The sequence below is a fragment of the Akebia trifoliata genome, chromosome 9 (assembly GCF_017979445.1).
Source record: "Akebia trifoliata isolate Shusen 1 chromosome 9, ASM1797944v1, whole genome shotgun sequence".
NCBI classification, from domain to species: domain Eukaryota; kingdom Viridiplantae; phylum Streptophyta; class Magnoliopsida; order Ranunculales; family Lardizabalaceae; genus Akebia; species Akebia trifoliata.
In genome coordinates this window covers 21,591,837-21,617,668 of record NC_141383.1, presented here as the reverse complement: position 1 = coordinate 21,617,668, position 25,832 = coordinate 21,591,837, and the positions used below count along the sequence as shown (strand labels likewise).

Here is a 25,832-nt window from a genome sequence, read left to right as displayed (position 1 = left end):
CCCATTGACACACACCCCATCACAGAACTGTAGATCATTTGTCTCGGGATATATAAGAAAAAGATTAATGATTATGCATATGCCAAAACAAATGATCTACGATTTAGGAGTGTGTGAGTTAAAGGGAGGCGTTAGAAAATCATTACACTAAGATATATCATAGTAAGATCTAATAAACAGGGGCGGAGCTAGTAAGGAGCTACTGGGCCAATTGCCCCCATTGAACTTTGAGACACCCCTATATTTTCAACTAATTACATGTCCCATTTGTCCCCACTCCCTCACCTCTCTACCCATTTGCCCCCACACCCTCATCTCCCTCCAATTTTTGCCCCCACACCACCCTCATCTCCCTCCATTCAAGTTCTTCAACCATACAACTAATTAATCATAGTTTGCCCCCACTACAAGAAAATCCTGACTCTGCCCCTGCTAATAAATATGTCTAATGATTTTCTAACATTCCCATCACAGAATTGTAGATCATTTGCCTCGGGATACATATACCTATAAATCTTTTTCTTGTGTATCTCGAGGCAAATGATCTACGATTTTGTGATGGGGTGTGTGTTAGAAGGGGGGAATCATATTTTCACGACTCGAAAAATATTGAAAGTGATTAAGAATTTTATCCTATTGACTATAAAATGAAAATTTGAAAATAGTTGAGATAGTGGATTGCTAACAAAAATCAGGTATAATAGAGATTTCTTAGCAAATTTTCAAACCAAGAAAGCCCAATGTTTGACTCATTTACCAAACTGATAAAACTTCTTTTTAAGAAAGTGTTTTTAAAACTAATTTATGGGATACCATACAGATCATTTGAAGAAATGATGATGTATTTGATGGACAAAAATAGCAATTTACCCATATTCATTATTTAAAATAGAGTATATATATTTTTAAAGAAAGATCCTTTTAACTTTACTAGTGTGAGTGCTTGAGGCACGTCTCTCTCTTTCTCTTCTCTCGTAGAGAGAAAAAAACAAGGAGAAGAGACTATGAAAAAAATAGAAAAATAAAGAATATCAAAGATAAAGAAATAATAAAAGAGATTGAGAATATTTTACTTTATTTCAATCATTTCACATGGAATATTCTTATAAGAATAATGATAACCTAACTATAAAAAAAAAAAATACTCAAATACACTCAACTAACATAGAAAGTGCACATAATCATATATATTTTTTTGTGTCTCGAGAAAAAAAAAAAAAAAACTCATGACTCTATGCACATACCACGTTAGTTGAGTATATTTGATTATCATTTTGTAGTTAATTTATCACGATTCTTCTTAAAATTCTTAAAGTTTATAATGAAAAGATTAATGCTAGAGTGACCTAAGTGGGTGATACACATAAGACATCTTGACGTGGTGGAGAGTGCATGCTTATGATGCATTTTCTCCGAGATACGAGTAAAATGCATTTGTAGACATGCGCGAATCACATCAAAATGTCTTCAATGTGTCTCCCGTTGAGGTCACTCTAGCACGACTCTAATAAAAAAAATATTAAAATGACTTAAAATAACATTCAAAGTAACACTCAAATATGAAAAAAAAAGTCATAAATGCTTTTCTCAAGATACGATATTATAGACTGAGGATAATCAATGGTTTCAATCCAGCAAGATTGTATCTCTAATCTATCTTCTAATTCCCAAAATACCCTTCTCTCCTAGTTTGACATTATTTTACAAATATCTTTGTTTAAAGTTTGAACGCATTAGGCCAAAATCACCGGTTTCTTCGAATTAGGTGTCCTTTCCCCCAACCAATGACAATGTTCACACGTTCGTACTAGTGCCGACACGCTGGATTAGCACGTGCCACCTTGCATTAAACGATTTAAATTGAACACACACCCCACTCTCACATCTCCAACTTGAAACGCTCTCTATCTCTCTCTCTCTCTCTGTTAGATTTCTCAGATTTCTTTCTTTCTTTATCGTTAATGGCGGAAGCTTCGATTTCTCCGACTCCAATTCTGAAAGATGAACTCGATATCGTTATCCCCACAATCCGAAATCTTGATTTCCTCGAGATGTGGAGACCCTACTTTCAACCTTACCATCTAATTATTGTTCAAGATGGTGATCCATCCAAGACGATCAAAGTTCCAGAAGGATTCGATTACGAACTCTACAATCGCAACGACATTAACAAGATTTTGGGTCCCAAGGCATCCTGCATTTCCTTCAAGGACTCTGCTTGCAGATGCTTCGGTTACATGGTGTCCAAGAAGAAGTATATCTTCACGATCGATGATGATTGCTTCGTAAGTGTTGTTTTTTTTTTATTATAAAGATTTTGGTTCTGGGTTTTGAGTTTCCTGTTATGGGTTTTCGATTTTGGGGATAAAGATAGGATCTTGGCCCATTTTGGTTGGAATTTGGAAAGATGGGTGTTCTATGAAAAATGGGTTTCGGATTTTATTAGATTTTTGGGTATTTTGGGGGTTTCTTCTAGAGTTTCTTGTGTTGTTGATTTGAATATGGTTTCGTTGTTTTGAATTTTATTCTGATTAGTTTGGGTTCTTATAATTTGGTTGCTACTCTTGTGATCTGCAGTAGTTTATGATTTTGTTTAAATTTCGTATTTTTCTCTCACAGATGAACTTTTGATGTGATTTAGTTGCTAAGAAAAATTCTGCTTAAGGAATTCTAATAGAATTTCTTTTGATTTGCATATTTTCTGATAATGGGTATTTTTTTTCCCATAAAAATAAGTGTTTTGTGTTTAGTACATGTGGGCTTCTTATTCATTTATCTGGCTTGTAACAGTCTTTCAACCAATTGATCTTCATTTTCACACTTTTCTCAGTCTTTACATCCAATTTTCCTTAATGGGTGTGTGTTGGCAGTTTATTCCTAGAATTTGATCTATGGTTTCTTTGACTTTGGGAATATGGAGGTGACAATGATCTGTTTGTGGAAAATAATCGTAACGTGTTTGCAGGTCTCCTGTATTTTGTCCAAGTTTTATTAGAGATCTTGTCATCTTCATTCTCTTTAATTTCAGTTATATGACATGAGAATTTTTATGGTTTTGGATTTCTTTGTATAATGTATAAAAGTTATGTTTTGAGCTGAGAGGGTTTGAATATAATGAAGCAAATTTGAATTGTATTTCGAGGGAGATCTAGCAGTTCTAGGATTGTTTTACCCTCTCTGTCTCAGCTACATTGATCTAATTTTACTTGCCAAAATTTTCACTTGAAACCATTATTTTGATGTCAAAAAAAAAAAAAGAAAAAAGAAAAAAGAAAAAAGAAAAAAGAAAAGAGAGACATACAACTGTGAAATTTTAGATCGCATTGCCTGGTTGGGTTCTCATTAATGGGTAATTTGTGACTGTCAAAGAGAACCTGTTAATGGAAGATCTGGAAAATTGTCGGTTGAGCTCAACACCACTCGGAACTCTTTGATAATTAATTGCATATGTTTTTGCCTTGTTTATTGTCAATTTTATTATTACATGTGTGTAACTTTTGTAGTAACTTGTGGCTTTAATTGTAGTTGGTTGTTTTTGGATTTAAACTTGTGAATTCTTTGTTGACTATGTTGATAAACAGGTTGCTAAAGATCCATCAGGCAAAGAGATCAACGCCCTTGAGCAACACATAAAGAACATTCTCTCCCCATCCACACCATTTTTCTTCAACACTTTGTATGATCCATACAGAGATGGGGCAGACTTCGTTCGTGGGTACCCTTTTAGTCTCCGTGAGGGTGCCCCCACGGCTGTTTCCCATGGTCTCTGGCTCAACATCCCTGATTATGATGCTCCCACGCAGCTTGTCAAGCCTCGTGAGAGGAACACCAGGTTTGCACATCCTATACTCAGTATTAGAAGAATTATATGCTTAGAGCAACTCCAACGCACTCTCCATCCACTCTCAACTTCTATTTTGGAGAGTTAAATCCAAAATATGTATTTTCAACGCATTATCCATCCCACTATCCATTTTGGGGGAGTGGGATTTTCAATACCCATTTTGGCTAGCAAGCTTGGACTCTCCATCCTCCCAACTGCCATTTTGGAGTCATTTTTTGGATTTTATGGGTTTCCAATGCATTATCCATCTCCTTCTCCATTTTGGGTTGAATTAAAAAATTATTAAAATATTTATGGATAGTCATTTTGAATAGCATGGTTGGAGTGCATACGCCCTTGAATATCCAAAATGGGTATCCATAAACGCATGGCTATACATTATGGATAGTCATTTTAGGTATTCCATTTAGAGTTGCTCTTATTTGCCATCTTTGTTGAACCTCTCTGTATTTTTTTTTTTGTCAGGTATGTTGATGCTGTTCTAACAATTCCAAAGGGCACTCTCTTTCCCATGTGTGGTATGAATCTGACATTCAATCGTGAGCTGATTGGCCCTGCAATGTACTTTGGACTCATGGGTGATGGTCAGCCAATTGGACGGTACGACGATATGTGGGCTGGCTGGTGTACTAAGGTACTATTTCATCATTATTTTTCTGTGTTAATCTCTCATTTCTTCCAAATTTGAACATTTTTTACCTTAAATCTACTTCCATGTACGTGATGGGCATTATATCGTAATTGTTTCATCCGGTTTATGATTTTGTAGGTGATATGTGATCACATGGGATGGGGTATCAAGACTGGTCTGCCCTACATTTGGCACAGCAAAGCGAGCAACCCATTCGTGAACCTCAAGAAGGAATACAATGGTATCTACTGGCAAGAAGAGCTAATACCTTTCTTCCAATCTGCTACCCTTACAAAGGAATGCACCACCGTTCAAAAATGCTACATTGAACTATCCAAGCAGGTTAGAGCTAAGCTTGGAAAGGTGGACCCCTACTTCACTAAGCTAGCGGATGCAATGGTCACATGGATCGATGCTTGGGACGAGCTCAACCCACCTTCATCTGGAAATGTTGCAGCAAAAGTACCCAACGGCACCGCCAAATAGAGACTTTGATTACTAACTACATTTATCATGTTTTTCGCCATTAGTTTGATTTCCTCTCTAAGCTTCTTCTAGATGGGAAGCTTGGAGTATATTTTTATTATTTTTTTTGCAGTTTGGAGGATTATAATCTTTCATCTTTTTATTATGAGTTTATAGAACAATAAAAGACATTTGATTCAGTATTGAAATTAGTTTTGTTTTTAAGGTGGTGGGGTCATGGTACATGAGATCTATGAATGGTGTGGGGTCTGTTGCCATTCTTTTTTGTTTAACTTTTGATGATCAAAATTTTCTTGTTGGCTTATTTTGAATTTTGAATTGAGACTTGTCAAGTCTTAAGGGAAGTGGGCACAACACTCCAAAATGTATCCAATAAAAATTTGTTTTTGGTAAACGGCTTTTATGTGGTGGAAGAAGGCCGGCCTTCCTTGGTAAAAGTCGTCAAGACTTGTGACCACAATACTGCATATTGAAATATTGAATTGGTTGGCAGATTGTGACTCTAGTTGAGTTGATATATTTACCAAAAGAACTTGTAAAGTAAGTCTCTTTGATGGTGAGAGCAAGGCTTAGTCCATATGACTATGTGATATTTATCAAAAGAACTAGTAAAACAAGTCTCTTTGATGGTGAAAGCAAGGCTCAGTCCATATGACTATAAACAAGATTTGAAGGCCATTGGTTTATAAGTTGGACTCTTGAGACTCAGCATAGATGCAAATCATGATCAAAGAAAAAACTGTCATAAAAAATGATCTCTTAAAAAAATCACTCTTTATTTATCATTGGAAGTATCATAGTCACAAAGTTTGAGTACGGATTTAAATGGGCATGGGAAAACTTGGGAAAAAAATAAGAAAAAGCTGGAAAAAAATGATAAAAATAAAAGATAAAAAAATATATGAAAAATTACGAAAAAAATATCTAATGAAAATTCATAAAATCAAGTTATTATCACCAAATCCCATATTTTTCCATTTATGAATCACCAAATTCAATTATGTATCAAATCCCATATTGAGAAAACAAGTAAGTGTTCACATCTTTTCCTGTGAAAATAAAAAATGAAAAAATCTGGAATAGAATGGCATTTTTTGTCTCAAATGAAAAAGTCTTGTTTTTTAATCGTTTTAATCATCAGACATGCAAGACGCGTTTTAAACTTTTTCTTTCTTCTTAAAAAAATTGTCATGTTTAGGGATGCAACTGTTCCTCTTTCCTGACCAACTGTTACTCATGGCAATTGCTCCATTGCATGTTGATTTTCTAAGTATGGTGCTTTCCTCCTCTAAAACACCATCAATGCTCCATGAACTTTAGTTGTTATTGATTAAGTTTCTATTTCAATTTTTTATTATCATTATCTCCAAATGAACAAAAAAAATTTCTTTTTTGTTTTTGGTATTCTTATGATTATAATTGGATTAAGGAAAATGTTGAAGTGATTGCACAATTCACTACGTTTCACATTGCACCATAGATGCTTTTAATCGAGATATGAGTGTAAAGCCTCTATGGTTTTGTGCACACCTCTACGTCAAATTAGTGTGAAACGCAATGAATTGAGTAGTCACTCTGGCACGACTCTTGGATTAGCATGAGAGCATGGTTTTTAAACTCGGTATTACATCTCGTCTTGTTTAGTTCCGATACTGAATTGACTTGGATGATACGTCTCGTCTTGTTCGATATTGAGACAATGGTTTTTAACCATTTAAAAAATCTGAAAAAATTCAGAAATAATTCCTATAAAAAAATGAATCCAAAAAAATATATAATTAAAAAAAAAATCGATTTGGGAGTGAAAAATTTGAGGATTGAGACTTTAAGTCGTTTGTATTGGTTAACTCGGACGAGATTTTAAAAATCTCGTCCGATACGTCTCGTTTAACTCGCGAGTTAAATCATTACTGCGTTGTCTCATTTGTAACGCCCGAGATAATCGAAAATATCATCTGAGATGACTTGCTTATCTCACGATACGCGTTCGTCTCATAACACTTTGTGAGTTGGTCTCGTTGGACTCCGATACCGAGTTAACTCAGGCGATACATCTCGGTCTCGGACGAGTTTAAAAACCATGCATGAGAGTGTCTCCAGTGACAATGCTATATTTACTTCTTTTCAATTCCATTTTTAAAAATAATAAAGTGAAAAAACAAGAGTCATATTTTACACATGTATCTCCAATGTTTCATCTTAAAAAAATGTCATTTGTGTGTTTTGGATGATAATTTGGTAAAATAAATAATTATAATAATTTTTTTATGTTTTTGTTGGCAATTTAAAAAAAAAAAAAAATACTCTTTTTCAACACTAATGACAATTTAGCAAAATTTGAAATATTCTAAAAGTAATGTCAACATCAGAGTTCATATAGCACTTGCAATGGAGACGATTTATGGGACACAATTTTAAAATTTGGAATTACCACAAAAATTTGGACGCCATTGGAGATCCTCGATCGGACATTTTAATTTGATAAGATATACTTGAAAATATTTACATTTTTATTTTATTTTAATATGTGTCTTGTTTAATGGTTACCAAAACAAATTACTTCACAAAATATATTTTTAAAATAAACATTTACTTTTTGGGAAAATTATGGAAAAAAAAAATTATCAAAAAGAATATAATTTTTGAAAAATAAAAAAAAAAGATAAAAAACCGGCCATTAAAGGGCCGGTATTTTTTTTCTCTCTCTTCTCTTCTCTCTCCTCTTTTACTCACCTATTTAAAAAAAAAACCAACCACTAAAGGATTGATTTTTTTTCTCTCTCTTCTCTTCTCTCTCTTCTTTAACTCACCTTTTTTTTTTTTAAATTCAAAATTTAACTCACCTATTTTGTGTCGTTGAGATCGAGGAGGGAGAGAGAAAAAAAATAGGTGAGTTAAATTTCAAATTAAAAAAAAAAAAAGTGAGTTAAATTTCTAATTTGTTTTTTTATAAAAAAATAGGTCAGTTAAAGAGGAGAGAGAAAAAAACAGGTCTTTTAGTGGTCGATTTTTTAAAAAAATATTCTAATTTAAAAAAAATAATAGGTTAGTTAAAGAGGAGAGAGAAGAGAAGAGAGAGAAAAAAATAGGCCTTTTATTGGTCGATTTTTTTAAAAAATATTCTAATTTTTTTTAAAAAAATAGTGAGTTAAAGAGGAGAGAGAAAAAAATCGATCCTTTCATGGCTGATTTTTTTTTTTTAAATTCGAATTTTTTTTAAATAGGTGAGTTAAAGGGAGAGAGAAGAGAAGGGAAGAGAGAGAAAAAAAAACTGGTCCTTTAATGGTCAGTTTTTTTAAAAAAAAATTCTAATTTTTTTTAAAATAGGTGAGTTAAAGAGGAGAGAGAAAAAAATCAGTCATTTAATGATTAGTTTTAAAAAAAAATTCAATTTTTTAAAAAAAATAGGTGAGTTAAAGAGGAGAGAGAAGAGAAGGGAAGAGAGAGAAAAAAAAACCGGCCCTTTAATGGCTGGTATTTTAAAAAAAATTCAAATTTTTTTTTAAAAAAATAGGTGAGTTAAAGAAGAGAGAGAAAAAAAATACCGGCCCTTTAATGGCTGGTTTTTTTTATCTTTTTTATAATTTTTCAAAAATTATATTCTTTTTGATAAATAATTATTTTTTTTTTGGATTTTTTTTCATAATTTTTCCTTACTTTTTTATGCATTATGATTATAATTGAATAATATGATAGTTGAATTTGATAAATGTTAAAAAAAATTATTTATATTTTAATATGAGTCTTATAATTTACATGAAATAACAACAAAAAGCTTTTCGCCGCTGCCGGGGATCGAACCCGGGTCACCCGCGTGACAGGCGGGAATACTCACCACTATACTACAACGACTTTGTTGATGAAGTATTGTTCTAATATATTGAAAAATAAAATTTCACTTGGTTCACCTCTAAAGCTCATAGAATCACACAGGCAGTAGGCACTAGGCAAATTTCAAATGGGAGTAGATGTTACCGTTTTGGAGGTGAGATTACCGTTTTTGAAATTTGAATTTATACTACCACTTAAAAATATTCAATAATTTTTGTAAAATCAAAAGGATATAAGAATAAATTTAGTAAAAAAAAAAGCTATTTTAGCCATATTATTTAAGTATAATGGTTTTTTTTTTTTTTTTTTCTTCTTTGGAAATAACCATAGCAAAAAATAAAAATTAATGAACTCGTAACAATGTATCGATATTAAATAGGAGAATATGACCAAGAAGGAACTTAAAGATTGAATGTTTCAAATTAATGAAGAAAATGACCAAAATGGAAATCAAATTTGATTTAAGCTTTTTGCATAAAATTAAAAATGATTTTGATGACAACTTTGTGTCTTAACTCACAACTGTTATATAAAGCTTGGTTTAGCCTATAAATTGAAAAATGACTTGTTAGATACTCTTTGATCCTACCAACTGCATATTTTTCTTCGGTCTATAAGGGGAAGTGAGACCCTCCTTATCTAAGGGCGAACGATTTTTAACGATACATGCATTTATAAACAAATCAACAAATTTCTCATAAGAATCCTCACAACGAAAAGAGTAGACTTTTCTAACACCACCATCGACTCCTTATGAGAAGTAAGCCGAACGAATGATATTAGGAGAAAAAGAGGAAAAGTACTGCCTTAAAGGGAGTCCTTCCTTACGATCAACCAAAGCGAGAAAACTATCTTTCTTCTCATCATCCCGCGAAAGAGAGTGTTAAGAGTTAGCCCTTTCCTTAGCCTTTTTCTTTTTGAAAAATGATTTTCTGACTTTGCCTGAGATACTCCCCCTCTACTCTACTCTCCTAACGTGGCTTGTGTACCTCAAGGAAAAACCCTATGCACATGCCACATTAGGAGAGTATGGGTGGTGGGGTAGTCAGATTATCACGGCTCTTTATTTTTTTATTCTCTCATGCTGTTTTCTAGCTACGCATTCGTTGTTCTTACCTAGGATGATGAATGATACCCCTGAGGCGTGAAAGGCCTATCTGTTTGCTCTAAAGGAAGCCATTCAAGCCGACGGAAATTGAACCCATATCTATGGTATCATAACGAATTTTGGGGATTGCCGAATTGTGTGAGATTTTTAGTATCTCAAGTAATGTTTTTTTGTAACAATTAAGTTTATAAAATTTTTGAGTATCTGCAAACATTAGCAAACAACCTGGACTTGAAGAATAGTTAGTCATCAAATATTCCAAAGAAAAAAAAAAACGCTCTACACTCCCAACCAACCAACCATGATATATAAGGCATCCAAATGACAAGCCAACTCTCAGGATTCACATATTTATTATGATCCTATAATAAGCTATAACAGCTGTGAATACGTCAGAAGTAACTTACAGGTTTGAGCAAATGTTACAGCAACCTCACCAGAATATATAACTCAATCCATATTAAATATAAATAAAATCTAAAGAAACAATAGTTCAAAATTTGATGGAAAGGCTTTCAACTTCACAAGGCAATTTTGCTCTCACTGAAAATGCTCACATTTCGGGTAATCAAGGTTTGTCTTTCAACCGGAGATTTCAACAAATTCAATAATTAAAACTTGGGTTTGAGAACAAACTTGCCTGGATAAACAACCAAGACTTGAGATACACAACATCTAGACTTGGATTAATGTTCTCGTCATGAAGATGGGGTAGGTTCATCCATTTTTTGACGCTTAGTATCAGGCTCGTCTCCTTCATCGTGATTATTAGATCCATTATTAATTGATAGTGGGCCCAATAAAGAAGCGTGCTTGCTCGTGATCTGACGACCTGCCCTAAGTTTAGGGCCCCAGTGCCTCTCGGGATTAGGAAGAAAGCGTGCCACCTTCTTGGCTTGTGCTTTGCTTAGTGAGGCAACTGCTCGAGCAAAATTGGCCTACACAAAATAAGAAAATATATATATTTTAGCCCAAAATTGGATTGAGACCTCGAAGACTACAAGCTCCCTAATTTTGGGTCACTAGTTTTACAAAGAGAGCTATTTCCGCACAAACTTTTACTAAAAGCACCCCAAATGTGTGTTAATTCTTTGGCGATTTACATATGAATTGGGGTGCTGTTAGCAAAATTTGGTGCGGCAATAGAATCTATCTTTAACAAACGGAGGGTGAAAATGGCAAGGTTAGAGATTTTACTTGCAAATTCGGTTCCTTGGCAAGGATCACACTTCCTGATTGATCTGGAGGTTGAGCTTTCACTGGATGATTCTTGACCTACAGATGAGTAAATGAGGAACTCGTAAGTGGAAATTTCACGAATGGTTTTATTACTTTTTCATAACCCATTAATCTAACAATATTAGAGAAGAAATAACATTAAAATTCTTGATGGCTTTATTAATTTTATAAAGAAATTCTATTGCAACGCCAACTTTTACTTACAATACACCAATCCTTTAGAAATTAAGAGGTTGTTTACAAATGAATTGGTGTATTATAAGTAAAATTTGGTGTGTTAATAGCATCTCTCTAATTATAACCTCAAAAAACATTTGAGGGTTCTTAGTTTAAAAATAGAGAAAGCAAAAGGTAGTTGATTACCCAGCAGCGCATGATGTCCCAAATGACATCCATGGGAGCATCGGATTTGAGCCCCAATGGATTCACGTGAGTTCCCGAGATGCGATATCCTGCATTGATCACTGCAGAACGAAATATAACTGCTGAAGGTGAAGTACATTTTAGAGTTGCACAGAGGTTGTGAAGACTCAAGAAGAGAGGAACATCGGGCAACTCCTGCAAATAGCAAGTTAGTAGAGAATTAGCTGCAGCCATACATGACTTAATGCTGATAGAGGGTTAAAAAGGGTTTGGTTAAAGATCATGGAGCATAGAAGCTTTAAGAGTAACTCCCAAGTGAGAGGATCCTTCCCTATTTATAGGAAGTGGTAAGTATTTGAGTTGACAAAAGACATGGCTTCAGAAAGAATTGAATGGAGGATCATGATTTGTTCAGTCAACCCCAAATAATGATGATGATGTGATGGGATTATAGAAGTCCACACTCATCCCTTTTTCCGAGGAAACTGTTTTTCCTTAGTCAGATTTTAAGTCTTACTAAGGGTTGTTTTGCTATAATGAATTACCACATTGGCAATCCAACACCACAGACCTCTAGATTTCATGGAAAAACTCTAAATGAGTTCAAATTTTGATTTTGAGCTTGATCCAAGATTTTGAAAATGGACGGCTACTGAACTTTCACAGAACTCCCAAATTTAAAATTAAAATTCAACGGTGAAAAAACAATCATTTTTTTTTCAATGTTCATAGAATTTTGTCCTCTACAACCTCCTATGGGATTGTATCATGTTTTTCGATTCCACAAGGTGAGGTCAAGAACCCTTAGTAAGAGTTGAAATCTTACTAAGTTAGTAAGGCTAGTCAGATTCTTTTCCAAGAGTGGTCAATACCCTTGATTGATGAGATGGTCCAAGGTTTGTAAAGCCAATGGGGAGATGCACGAACTTCCTACCATGATAAGCCTTATGCTTTCTGATTTGGACATCAATTATGCATAGAAAATATCTCATTCTCATCTGATATATATATATATATATAGGGTCAGGTTCAAGGGCCATGTGAGAAAACATGTAAGAAAACTTTCGGCGGTAAATAAAATTTTAAAATATGGATTAGAAATTTTAGATTGAGCTGATTTTTTGTGAGGATGATCTCTATGATGGGAAGATCATCCAAAAAAAAACATCAGCCCAATCTGAAACTTCTAACCCCATTAAAAGTGATTTAGAATGTAGACCGTCGATTTTTTTTCAATTTTTATCACTAATTTGTAAATCACTTTTGATGGATTTAGAGGTTTCTGATTGAGCTGATTTTTTGTGAGGATGATCTTCTCATCATAGTGACCATCCTTGCAAAAAATCAGCTCAATCCAAAACCTCTAACCCTTATTTTGAAAAACGAAAGTTTTCTTACATGTTTTCTCACATGGCCCTTGAACCTGACCCATATATATATATATATATATATATATATATATATATATATATATATATATATATATATATATATATATATATATATATATAGGGGGCGGTTCGAGGGACGTTTTGGAAACCGTCTTGAAAACCCATGCGTTTCACTCGTCCGATATTTGGGAAACAACGGATAAGATTTCTAATTGGAAACAGGAAAGAGAAATTACAGTTTAAAAAAGAGTTCTTGGATTTTTAAAAACCTCCTTCTATTTTTCATTACATTAAAAATAAATCCCTATTTTTTATTAGTCTCTCTCAAGATATGTTCTCTTGAACCCTTCTCTCTCACGAATCTCTCGACAGGAAACCAAAAAAACAGTGGGATAGCTCTCTCTTCCCTCACGTATATATTTTGAAAGAAAGAGAGATATCTACTATATAACTAAGGGAAATGATTTGAGGGGTAAATCTACTTCGAAGGCTTTGTGATTATTATAAGAATGTCCTGAAATCACAAAAAAGTGCTTACCAAGTAATCATCCGAATTAAGAAAAATATAGCAGGGCAGGGAGGATTCGAAAAACATGTTTTGAGATTAACAAGGACAAAAGATTGCTCTAATGCCTCCAACTAGGGCAGAATTCTCTCAAATTGGGAGAATCTTGAACCTGGTGGACTCAACATAAAGGAACTCCAATCTTGGCCCACACATGATGAATCGTTTTGAACCACCAATAGAATTTCTTCATTCCACTCCAATGACATCCAGCCATAGCAAGATCTTCTGAGCAACTAAATCCATATTTGATGATAAGAGTAAAAACCCTCATTCAAAGCAATTGAGATTACACAGCCTCAAGACAACGTGAGTGTCAATGATAACATGATTGAAGAGATTTGAGGAAGGGCCCTGACCATGGCAAATAAGGAGACCTTGATAGACTTTGAAACAATATCATCATCTTGCTCATCCTCATGAATTGGAATATTGACAGAGCGATTCCAAATGAGAGAGAGAGAGAGAGAGAGAGAGAGAAACACGTGAAGGAAGAGAGAGTTATCCCGTCGTTTTTGAGGGTTTCCTGTCGAGAGATTCGTGAGAGAGAAGGGTTCGAAGGTGTTCTCTGTATGTGTTATTTCTGCAGAGAAAACATATCTTGAGAGAGACTAATAAAAATGGCCTGTTGAGAACTTGAGATTAAATCAGGGATTTATTTTTAATGTAATGAAAAATAGAAGGAGGTTTTTAAAAATCAATGAACTCTTTTTTAAAACTGCAGTTTCTCTCTCCTATTTCCAATTAGAAATCCAATCTTATCCGTTGTTTCCCAAATATCCAACGAGTGAAACGCATGGGTTTCCAAGACAGTTTCTAAAACGTCCCTCGAACCGCCCCCATATATATATATATATATATACAGGGGACGGATCATGGGACATATGTAAAAACAATGTAATAATAATAATTTTTCAAAATATGAGTTAGAAGTTTCAGATTGAGCTGATTTTTTGTGAGGATGATCTCTATGATGAGAAGATCATCCTAAAAAAATCAGTCCAATCTGAAACTTCTAACCCCATCAAAAGGGATTTAGAATGTGAACTGTTGATTTTTTACCAATAATTTGTAAACCACTTTTGATGGACTTAGAAGTTTTAGATCGAGCTGATTTTTTGTGAGGATGATCTTCTCATCATAGAGACCATCCTCACAAAAAATCAGCTCAATCCGAAACTTCTAACCTATATTTTGAAAAACCATTGATCCACCCTCATATAAATATATTGGGGCTAGGAGTTTTGGAATGGGTTGATTTTTTGGTGAGGATGATCTCCTCACCAAAAATCACCCCATTCCAAAACCTCTAACCCACGGAGGACAAAACACGTATGGCAAAACATAGGGTAAAACATAAAACAACTTCTTAGACAAAAGGTTGAGAAAGATATCAATTGAATGATTTCTTGACGATTAACATTTAAAATAACAAAAATTTGCTAGTACCTCCGATATGGTTGTCAACACTGCCGAGATCCGATCATAGGCAGGATACCGATCCTTCATAGATTTAACATTTGCTAAAATGGCAGCTACCCATTCTTGATCATGGATGGGAGCAGACCAAATGGGTCCACCCATGTTAAACTTCTTCCCACAGTCACTGCATTCTTGAGGAACTGCGGGACCAAACCCCGGCAAATATCGTACGCTGTTATTCTTATGAGAGTGAACAATAAAAAGAAAGAAATAAGGTCAAAATAATTCGTTTTGGGATAAATAATAAAGTCAAAATCCAGCTATGAAACAGCAAGGATAATATATTGAGAATTTTTTTTCTGAATTATGTATGAGGGAACTTTTTTTGAAGAAAAAAAAATGCTGTGTTGACATGCTGAAATAGTTCTGTGTTAAATAGTATAGAATCTTAATTTATCCTTTCTCTTGTTTCCATATATTACATAAACACAGTATACACTACACGTGGGAAATGACTAATGTAAAAAAAACATATGTTCCTGAACAAGTAAAAAAAAAAATCCAACGGTTGAGATTTATGTAAATCCCAATGATACATATCTAAGAGATATATTCCAAGGAAAAACCCCCAACATGGAATTTTGAGTTTACAAAATGGGATCTAGTGTTTTTACATGAGTCACTGGACCCGACCCATGTACAACATTGGGATCAAGTGTTTTTACATGAGTCACTGGACATGACCCATATATATACTAGCAAAGTTAGAGGGGCGAAGAGGAAAAACAATAAAGTGAGACCGACAAAATTGTAGTTGATGGAATGTTTATCCCCCACAATATTGTAGCTGGATATGAGATTTATCCTCCACAAAACTGTAGCAAAGTAGACCTTATAGTTGTGTTTTATTATATATTATAGTTCGCCCGTGCCTATGGCACAGGCATCCTCTTTCAGGTTAAAGGGGTAAAAACGAAAAAAAATTAAAGTTGGAGGGGTCTTATTTAAAAAAATTGAAGTTAAAGGGGTAAAAAATGAAAAACAGTAAAGTAATTTAAAGGGGCAAAAGAGGAAATATAATAAAGTTAGAGGGGGTGAATAGTAAAGAAAATAAAGTGAGCCCTACAAAACTATAACTCGATGAGAAGTTTATCCCCTACATAACTATTGCAACTGTGGATCCTACAGTCGTGTATTATTACATATAGAAGTTTCTTTTTGATATGTAAACATCAAGCTATATGTATATGAATATGTATGTGTATGCATGTCAGTCTTTTTACAAAGGTATTGACGAGAATCAGAAAAAAATAAAAAATAAAGGGATTTTTTTAGGTATCAAGAAATGATGTACTTGGAAAAAAAACTAAACTTATCTTGTCCATAAATTTAGAGAAGTGCTATTGGCACCCTAATTTTTCCTTCTTACAGCCCAATTAAAAATAAAGAAAATAAGTGAATGGTTGAGAATAAGTAAAAGTTAGGGTGCCAATAGAAGCTCTCCATTCTTTTTTTTATTGCTATATTTCTATTTTTTGGTTCTAGGATTATGATCGTATTCATAATTGTAAATAACCACTGAAATTGTTTGAATGAGTGCTATAATGTTTTGTAATATTGAGATTACAATTTGAGCCAAACCTTTGTAATGTTTGAAGAGAGTGTTTTAATGTTTAACTGGGGTGTGATAAATAATTCAAGAAATTGTGGTGGATTAAGTAAAAGTTGGGGTGCCAATAACAGCTCACTAATTTTATTTTTTTATGGATTCTTATTCTTTATACGTTCAAATTTTTTAAGTTCAAATGAACAGTTTGTATTACTCTAATTATTTAAATAGATGTGATGCCATATTTAACTCTTATATTTCCCATAGATATAGACGGTTGACATCAACATATGTGTAACCAACTTGCATAGCTGTCGATATGAAATAGCCATCACCAGTGTAAAAAGTATGATGGTATATATGGAATCAGATATATACCTTGGTGACGGTCCTCGCAAGACATTGCAGGTGGAAAGAATCACAGCCAATACACTGATATACATATGAGAGCTTGAGAGGGGTATTCTTCATTGCACTTGCAGAACTACAAATCACCCATTTTTTACATGTTAGCTTAAATATACACTAGCTTAAGTAATGTTGGGATGAAAAAGAACATCTGACCCCAAGAAAACACATCAAATTAATTGCCCCACTAACTATTATTTTAATATTCCTACAAGAAATAGATCACCCACGTGAATATGCGCACGAACACTCGGACGTAGAAATCCATTTGTACAGAGAGGATCGGAACAATGTACCGCTTGTAGCGATTTGCGTGGCTCTGCATTAAGGGAAAAAGCAGAACAGAATTAATGATATGTATTGATTACAACGTCAAACAAAATAAACAGGGATGTGATATGAATTTAAAGAATGGGACCTCCTAAATGACTATTGCAACTAAATTTTTATAATTAATGCTAAGAAATTGTCAATTAAATTAATGATATGCATTGATTACAACGTCAAACAAAATAAACAGGGATATGATATGAATTTAAAGAACAGACCTACTAAATGTCTATTGCAACTAAATTTTTATAATTAATGCCAAGCAATTGTCAATTATTGTATTTATACATTTTCTTTGGAAAGGATATTGTATTCATAATTTAGCTTTCCATATATATATACATGGGTAGCATTTGGAAAACAACGCTAGGGAGACAACGTTTGCCCTTTATGGCTTAAAAGTTTCGTATTGGGCTGATTTTTTGTGAGGATGATCTCTGCCCCCCTAACATTGTCTGACGAATACTACCTTATATATATATATATATGGGAGCCGTTCAGCAGCCCTATATAGTGCCACACATTTTTTGTAAATTACTTTTGATGGGGTTACAAGTTTTGGAATAGGCTGATTTTTTGTGAGGATGATCTCTACGTGAGGATGATCTCTACGGCGAAGAGATCATCCTCACCAAAAATAAGCTCATTTTGAAACTTCTAACCCAAGTTTACAAGTTGAAGAATCGTGGACCATCCAATTTTTGTAAATCACTTTTGATGGGGTTAGAAGTTTTGGAATAGGCTGATTTTTGGTGAGGATGATCTCCTCATCATAGAGATCATCCTCACAAAAAATCAGTTCATTCCAAAGCTTGTAACCCATGTTTTGAAAAATGTGTGGCACCATAATGGGGTGGCTGAACCGCTCCCTATATATATATATGTTTATCGTGGGTATCCCAACCCTTCGGGTGAGACTTATCTCACGGTCACATGCACCACCCCCTCGAAAAGTCTTACGTGTAACTGGTTGAATCAAGGGTCAACCAGATCCTGGAGGGTGGCTCCAAGGAATTCATTGCTTCATGGGGTTTCAAACACTTGACCTAACCTCCCTGAGGAGCTTATCAAGGCTCGGCTTGCTACTAGCCTACTCGTTGGGGTTAGCTTTCCATATATGTCTCTTTCTTCTACACATGAAATGAACCCAAAAGAATAAAAGAAAGGGGGGAAGTTGAGAATATGGTTTAGAACTTTTTTCTCCATGGTTCTGATAATTGAAAAATATCAGCAAGAAGAAATTTTTGAAAGAAACTCAAAAACAACTTTATTTTACTTCTTTTGAAAAGAGAGATTGTTCTCTGCTTTGGTTAAATATACAGATATATCTCAAAGAAAAAAAGCATTTTATGAATATGGATGTACCTCAATGCACGCAAGGAGGATCCTCAAAGCCATTTCGTGGCAAAATTTCCCCCTCAATGGATAGGAACCATATCTAATTTAATGATCGATTATTAGAAAAGAGAACCATTAATTTGTGAACATTGTTCCATTTGAAGGTAAAGGAAACACAAACCCTTACTTGGAATAGCAGACCTCTCCATTGCCCCCACAAAGCACAGCCATATCAGTTGCTGTGCACATCAATATTCCTCCATCAATGACAGATTGAACCGCAGAGTCCAAGAACACAGAAGGTGAACCATAAGGATCAAGATCAACCTGAAATTCCAATCACAAGTATGAATACTAGACATAGAATTACAAGTTCGAGAAAAGTAATACAGTTAATGACAGAAAAAGACTTCTAGTATGAAAAGTCCATAAATCTGGTTTATGATCAGATGGTGTCCATTCGATCTTCCACAATATTGAAAACAAGTTTGTCTAGAACTTGAATTGGCATCAAGGAAAGAATATTTCCAAAAATATATCTGTTAAATGGTATATATAGTGCTTACCACATCGAATTCTTTCTGGTGTGTGAGCATAAAAACACGAGCATCAGCAAGATGAGATTCCACCTTTTCACAGGCTACTGAACCATTAAATTTTATGTTTCTCTTGCAAGCTTCAACAGATGCTGCAAATAGAAAAGCACTTTGATTAGCTTCTCTGATGCACTACTTAATTTTCTCAACAAACAAAGTATAAGATGAGGTTTAGTGTAAAACGAATCATAAAATGCATGTTTAAAAGCTAAATTAAAATTTCCAAAACAACTGTGGTTTAAAGTCTTTGATACAATGTCTCCCTTTAATAACATATCCTGGGGCCTGTTGTTAAGCATCACTTCCATGAAAAGCCACCCTTCAAATTGTTAAAGCCTTGTCGTAGCAGAGCTTGTATATTCCACATACTTGTATGGGTCATGAACATGCATATGGATCAAGGACTCAAATCATGGTTCTAAATTTTGTTTTTCATTCCAAAACACATAATATTGAAACAGGTTGATGCTACCTTTATCATTGTCTAGGGCAACAACTTTACTAATCCCTTCTACTTCACGTGCATAGCGCAGAGCTCGTAACCCAGAAGCAGCCAAAGCCTGCAAATTCATAAATAAGTACATAAATAAGTTACGAAAGAATTGGGATTGCATGTTATGTTCTCACACCCCATCTATTATCTATATAATTAAACACAATGAACGGTCTCACTCTGTGTCTCAAGATGTATACCCCATAGAGAGTATCTCGAGAGAAAAAAATTCCCTCTTTCTCCCTTTCCAAGGAAACCCCCAACTTTATTGTCTTTCCTCTTCTACCCCTTTCCAAGAATACTCATTCAAAAAAGATCTGTAGTTAATTACTATCTCCAAAGAAGGAGAGATCAAAGATGAGATATCCTAAAAATGAGAGAAGAAGACAGAAATCTAGAGAGAGAAAAAGATTTCTCACAGAATGGGAGATCAATCAGAGAGAGAGATAAATCTATATAATAAAACAAAATGGTGGGTCCCATTCTCTGTCTCAAGATTTATACCCATAAACAATGTATCTCAAGGACGGATTTTACCTTTTCTCTTCTTCCTCTTTCCAAAAATACCCCTAATTTTATTATCTTTCTTCTTCTATCATTTTCCAATATTACTCTTCCTCTTCTCCCCATATGGAAAAATGTCATTAATGCCCTTACAATGGAAAATAAAGACACAAGTACCTTTCTACATAACCTACTTAAATAAATAACCGTCAGGGCTTAGACCCATAGCTCAGCTGGTTTGACACATGGCAAAACAACTTTGAGGCCGTGGGTTCAAGTCCATCTTACCCATCAAATAAATAAATAAATAAGCCTCGAACATAATTAGCTTCTCTAACACCCCAGTGAAATGATAATGCTTTGCAATTTCCACCACTGTGTTGTCAAGAATGTGTTTCCCACTGTAAAGTCCCATTTCATGGAGTAATTTAGCCACTAGACTACATATAATGCTTAAGCAGTAAAAGGGGAAAAAACAAAACAAATAAATAAAAGGAATGGAAAAGAACAAAACCTCAAGAACTTTTGGTGGCTTCAGGTCTCCTCGTCCTTTTCCTTCTGTATTCTTGGGTGGTTCTTCAGTAATGGCAACTGGTTCATCTGTAATGGAAACTGGTTTTTCTTGAGGTTGCTCTACCTGCTCTTTGCATTCACCATTTGATTTTTCACTATGATCTGTATTTGCTTCCACTTGTACATCTCCAGAAGTATCCTCTGTTGAAACCTTCTGTCCTGATTTCATCTTTTTGCTCAACATTGATTCATGCTCTTCCTTGCGTTTGGATATAAAGGTCCTCAACACAGCAATAGATATATCTCTGTTGTTAACCTGGACAACGTACCGTAACAAAATCAAGAACATTAAATCAAATAATAATTCTTGAGGAAAGAACCACAAATCTGAACACTAAACCATCATTTACTTAAGAGACAGTTTAATTTCACTTGGTAAAAAATCTTTGGCATCCGGATAGAATTAAAAAGCAGATATAACAAAGACTAGCTTCAATTCCCAAGAAATTATTGGTTGGATTACGACTATCTGTCTGCAGCAAATCACAAATATTTATGTAAGTTTCTTCCAAAAATCTGAAGGCTTCCACTTATGCAGTTGTGTAATCTAATGACCAGCATAGACGAGCCACATTTATTTACAAGTTGGTAGCACTATCGCTGATCTAAATGAAAAAAAAAAAAAACGAAGAAAAAAAAAGTGTCCTATGATATTTGTTAGTGATTGGCATCAATGTCAGTATAAATGCCTCCCTATGGTCTTTCCTAGTGTTAGCACTTTGCAGTCATTAGAACCATGGTTAAAACCTCTGGTTTGGTTTTATACCATCCACTCCATTCCTTATATATTTAATAAATAATCCGGTGTTAAGCATGATTCTTACCCAATGTTAACTTGACATGAGGTATGGGTGCTAGGCATCAAAAAGTATTCAAAGGTGTCCGACACTAGAACATCCAGAAATTCCAATATGGCGGCATGACAATATCAATATTAAATTTTGATATATAACAGATAGTGTACCAATAAAAACAAAAAGGTGGTAATCTAGTAATTTGTGGTATATGAAGGAAACTTTGAGTTGCATAACCGAACATACCAGAGTACATTATTCATAATCTCAATTTAAATCATTTTATAAAAATAAAAAAAATAAAAAGGGAAAACTGATTCTACCAAATGAATGGAAAGTACCTAGAAGTGTTGTTTCATGTCACCACACAGGCACAACAAAAATTTGAAAACTTCGATCAAGGTTTGCTATTGGGTACATCAATGGCCAATGGGAGCCTCCTTGGCACGAAAGGTCAATCTTAATGGAGATTAAAAAGCACATGTCTTATTTGTATCTATTGATTTTGTTCATATTTATAGAAAGACAAATAGTGCGGCTGATTGATTGGCAGCTCTTGTTATAACTCAAGGGTCTAGAACTTATTGAAGAAGAGTTAAGTGTTGAAACCAAAAGAGTCATTGATGAGAACAGGGGAGGGAGGGTGTACCTTCGTCTGTCCTTGCCAAATTTTATAAATATAGAAAAAAGGAAAATTATAGTCTTAAAGTATTAAAACCACAAGCATCATTGCCAATAATTTGTTAAGAAAATGCCAAAGCACATAGACATGTTTGACTCTCTTTTTTTTATAGGTAAAACTGATTCATTAGATAAGGTGGTTGAGAAGACCAACCTGAGAAGATACAAGCAAAAAATGTTTAACTCTTTTTTCTTCTGTGATTTTTTGTCCAAAGCACATCTACTCGGCAAGAGGACTTGAAAACTTGAGCTTAGACCCATAGTTCAATTGTTTGACATATTGTTATGCAACTTTGAGGTCATGGGTTCTCCAGCTTACATATAAAAAAAAAAAAAGACAAGACAAGAAAAGAAAAGAGAGAGCTTAACAACTGGAGAGGAATCCAAGATGATGCTTCCCAATCCCCATCAGGTCTGATATCTTGCTCCCACTCTCACTTTGTATAATAATTCTACTAAACTTGCTTGCAACAGCTACTTACAAACTCCTGCACTTATACCGGCTTCATGCAACTAATATAGACATGCGCAACAGTAGACCCCTTCTTGCACACTAAAGAATAAAGAAGAACTCAACCACACTAAAAGCCGACTTCTTTTTTTGTTGTTGTTTCGATAGGTCACTTAAGTGCTGACTTCAATTGGGACCAATTCCAGTGTTTTAAATCAGAACCTATCTGTTCCTGATCATGATAGACTTGGTTGATTATAAGTACTCAAAAAGGGATTACTGCACTCCTCACTCAGCAAGACCAATTCCTACCCAACTCTCTATGCCAATTAAACAATACCCTTCACTCTTGAATGATGAACACAAGTTTCTATACCCTTTTGATTCTTCAGATTCAGAGTTTCAAATTTAATATATTTCACTAACAGCACACACTGATTTGAAAATTCCCAACATTTCCCATCCAAAACCTTCCTTAAAAATGCCATTTCATCTCCTCTTCAAATCCACATCCAAAACATAATTCCAAAAAATAATTAAAACTCATTTGTTTAAACATCTAAAAAGATGTGATTTTGCATGCAAGTAACTGAACTACCTTGTATCAACACACATTATAAATAGATGAATATACTCACTCAATTCTCAGGTTGAGAGATTGAGTCTAAATCAAAGAAACTTCTTTTTTGTATTTTGGTATCAGAGCGGGCCTTTCTCTCCTCCACGTGCCCCAGCTCATATCTCCACGTGCTTTGGCCCAGTCGGGCCTACATGTGTGGGACATGTTGAATTTAGTCCCAGATTGGACACGCATTGCCTTGTCTCTCTCCTTATAAGCTCTTGGACCTCTCCACTCATTGCCAATTGGTTTGGAGTTGGACCCCAACATTTATCAAGGTCACTGAACACCCATCGGGAACCAATGACTGCATGTTGGGTTGACGAGGGACTAGATTCCATGTGTGATTTTTGTAGAGAGCATCAAGCTCTTCCTCCATTGCTAACTTCCAACCTGGATGTGCTAAAGCATCTCATATAGATCTTGGCTCTTTTGGCATGGATTCAAGTGTGTGCAAGTTAGCATATTTGGGATTGGGTTTCTTAATCCCAATTCCCAAGTTGAGATCGCGTGGTCATTTGATGATAGGTGTGTCTGATAATTGAATCTTGGGGCTGATCTGTTTGAGAGTGTTCTTCATCAAGACCTTTGTTATCATCATAGACACTAAATAACCAAAAGTGATAAATTCCAGACATTCTTTTATGGTTCTCAACAAAACCCAGAATTTATTATTTAAAAAAAATTGTTTTTTTTTAAGAAAAAAAAAAACATGGAAGAAAAGTTAATTAAGCAAAGATGAAACTTTGGACAAAAATCAAAAGCCCAGAAGAGAAAAACAAAACCTGGGTTTTGTTATAGAAGACTTCATTGTTTGCGTGCATGAGAATCTCTGCTTCCCCTTCTTTGATGATGGTGTAGTCGTTGGGATCGGTCGATATGGGTTTGTTCAATTTCTGTTGTTTCTGTTCTTCACCTCCTACTACTTCGCCCATTAGAGCTCTGTTATAGTTTTTTTTTTTATCTTTCTTTCTTTGAAGGAAGGAAGGATTTGTTCTTGTAAGTCTTTTTCGTAACCTCAAGAGTCTGAATTCTGAAACAAAGCGCGTAGATTTCTCTTATATACTCACCCCAATAAAAATCCCTCTTTGTTCTCTGTACATTCTTGGGATAAGACTTCTTAAACCCTAATTTATCACAAATGGTATACGTTAGCATTTTTAATTACGTTTTGCTATAGTGCGCTTCTAGTGGTTCTCTATCCATTTATTTTTTATCATTTAGATTAAAAGAAAAATGAAAAATGAAAAAAAAAAAAAAAAAGACCCACATTTGATCTCATTTTATTAGAACTGATTATAATTGAGTCTCTTGGAATTGAATCAATTGAGAATCAAAATTGATAGGAATTGATAAGAATGGTGATTGCTTAAAAAAAATTGACCATCTCCTATTATTGTGGTTAATTCCTTCAATTTGAGAATCAGAAATAGAACGAACATGAATCGAAATCAAGAAAATTTAATAATTTTGATTTTAATTCCTTTAGGATTCGAATTGAAACCTGTTCATTAATTACCCTAGTCGTTATCAAGATGCCCTACTTCTAAGAGTGTCAACAGATCAATCGAATTTTGAGGTACTAAAACCATGGTTTTAAACATTTAACTTGCATGTTCCCTGCTTTTAGAAATATTATTTGTGTATTTTAAAAGTGATGGTAGTAATAAATAAGAGAGTTGTTATTACCTCATCAACTTTTACTAATGCCACACCAATTCTTATGTGAATTACAAAAGAATTGCATGTGATTGGTGGGTTGTAAGTAAAAGTTGGTGTGGTGTTAGAAAAATTATTAAGCCCAAGCCTTCCCCACCTGCATTCAGGTCAATTTGCAGGCAAGGTTTGAATCCTTCTTAATTAAATAGTAAGATGGTGATAAGGAAGAGAGGGGCCAAATGGGGGAATTGAGAGAGAGAGCGGATTGGATTAGGGCGCCCTATGACTTTAAATCATTGAATAATTATATTTTACTCTTCAAATTAATGAAGAGAAAAATGTTAATTTGAAGATATCAGATGATAATGAAGTTCAAAATTCGTAAAACTTGACAAAATAATTAAAATACCCTTGACACTTAAACTACGTTTATAGATTGTGCGACACTGGAAGAAAAAAAACAAGACTTCAAGACATAAAAAACATCACTCTTGGATCAAACTAAGTTTTTCACCAAAATTGTAAAATTTGACAAAAATGAAGAAAATACCCACAAAGCTCAAAGCTCACATAGAAATCATGTTACACTTAAGAAGATACCCACTGGCACATGAAATGACAACTGAAACAAAATAAAACCTTTCACAAATTTCGTGATAACTTTTCAAAAATTACCAAAACGTTCCTAACCCAACAAACCCACATTCCAACTCGCTCTCGACTAATTGATTACTTTTCACCAAAACTTCAAAAATGGAATCAAAAGGTCAAAAATCCCAAGTATGACTGTAGGCAGGCATCAAAATCTTAAACATAAAAAACTCTCCTAAACACCCTTGATTGTTTATAAAATTACAAAAGTGCTCCTAGAAAGAATCTTTTTCCCATTTCTACTTC

General features: G+C 34.3%; 2 protein-coding genes and 1 non-coding gene across 3 annotated transcripts; 1 reads left to right on the top strand and 2 right to left on the bottom strand.

Moving 5' to 3' along the window:
* Positions 1–1,876: 1,876 nt before the first annotated feature.
* On the top strand, positions 1,877–5,165 carry LOC147394636 (putative UDP-arabinopyranose mutase 2). The gene is made up of 4 exons (XM_086454017.1): positions 1,877–2,285; positions 3,582–3,832; positions 4,310–4,478; positions 4,614–5,165. The coding sequence occupies exons 1-4, from the start codon at positions 1,962–1,964 to the stop codon at positions 4,959–4,961; spliced, it is 1,092 nt and encodes a 363-aa protein (XP_086310143.1). The 5' UTR covers positions 1,877–1,961; the 3' UTR covers positions 4,962–5,165.
* A 3,576-nt stretch (positions 5,166–8,741) lies between these two features.
* Positions 8,742–8,813, bottom strand: TRNAD-GUC (transfer RNA aspartic acid (anticodon GUC)). Its single transcript has one exon. It is a non-coding gene; the product is annotated as a tRNA-Asp (tRNA).
* Positions 8,814–10,183: 1,370 nt separating this feature from the next.
* LOC147394634 (tRNA (guanine(26)-N(2))-dimethyltransferase 2-like) lies at positions 10,184–24,377 on the bottom strand. Its single transcript, XM_086453375.1, has 12 exons — positions 24,062–24,377; positions 20,673–20,987; positions 19,634–19,721; positions 19,132–19,253; positions 18,753–18,892; positions 18,593–18,665; positions 17,128–17,216; positions 16,868–16,973; positions 14,908–15,120; positions 11,503–11,697; positions 11,098–11,175; positions 10,184–10,838 (listed from the first exon to the last, which is right to left on the bottom strand). Exons 1-12 carry the CDS (start codon positions 24,209–24,211, stop codon positions 10,599–10,601), a joined length of 1,809 nt encoding a protein of 602 aa, XP_086309501.1. The 5' UTR covers positions 24,212–24,377; the 3' UTR covers positions 10,184–10,598.
* Positions 24,378–25,832: the final 1,455 nt, after the last annotated feature.

Bases quoted from the DNA above. Each gene is read 5' to 3' on its own strand.
- LOC147394634 (XM_086453375.1), bottom strand. From the start codon at position 24,211: ATGGGCGAAGTAGTAGGAGGTGAAGAACAGAAACAACAGAAATTGAAC. The intron at 18,893-19,131 runs GTAAGCACTATA...TTGGAATTTCAG, and splicing joins ACCAGAAAGAATTCGATGTG to GTTGATCTTGATCCTTATGG. The intron at 16,974-17,127 runs GTGGGTGATCTA...GGTGATTTGTAG, and splicing joins GTGTTCGTGCGCATATTCAC to TTCTGCAAGTGCAATGAAGA.
- LOC147394636 (XM_086454017.1), top strand. From the start codon at position 1,962: ATGGCGGAAGCTTCGATTTCTCCGACTCCAATTCTGAAAGATGAACTC. The intron at 3,833-4,309 runs GTTTGCACATCC...TTTTTTTGTCAG, and splicing joins CCTCGTGAGAGGAACACCAG to GTATGTTGATGCTGTTCTAA. The intron at 4,479-4,613 runs GTACTATTTCAT...ATGATTTTGTAG, and splicing joins GGGCTGGCTGGTGTACTAAG to GTGATATGTGATCACATGGG.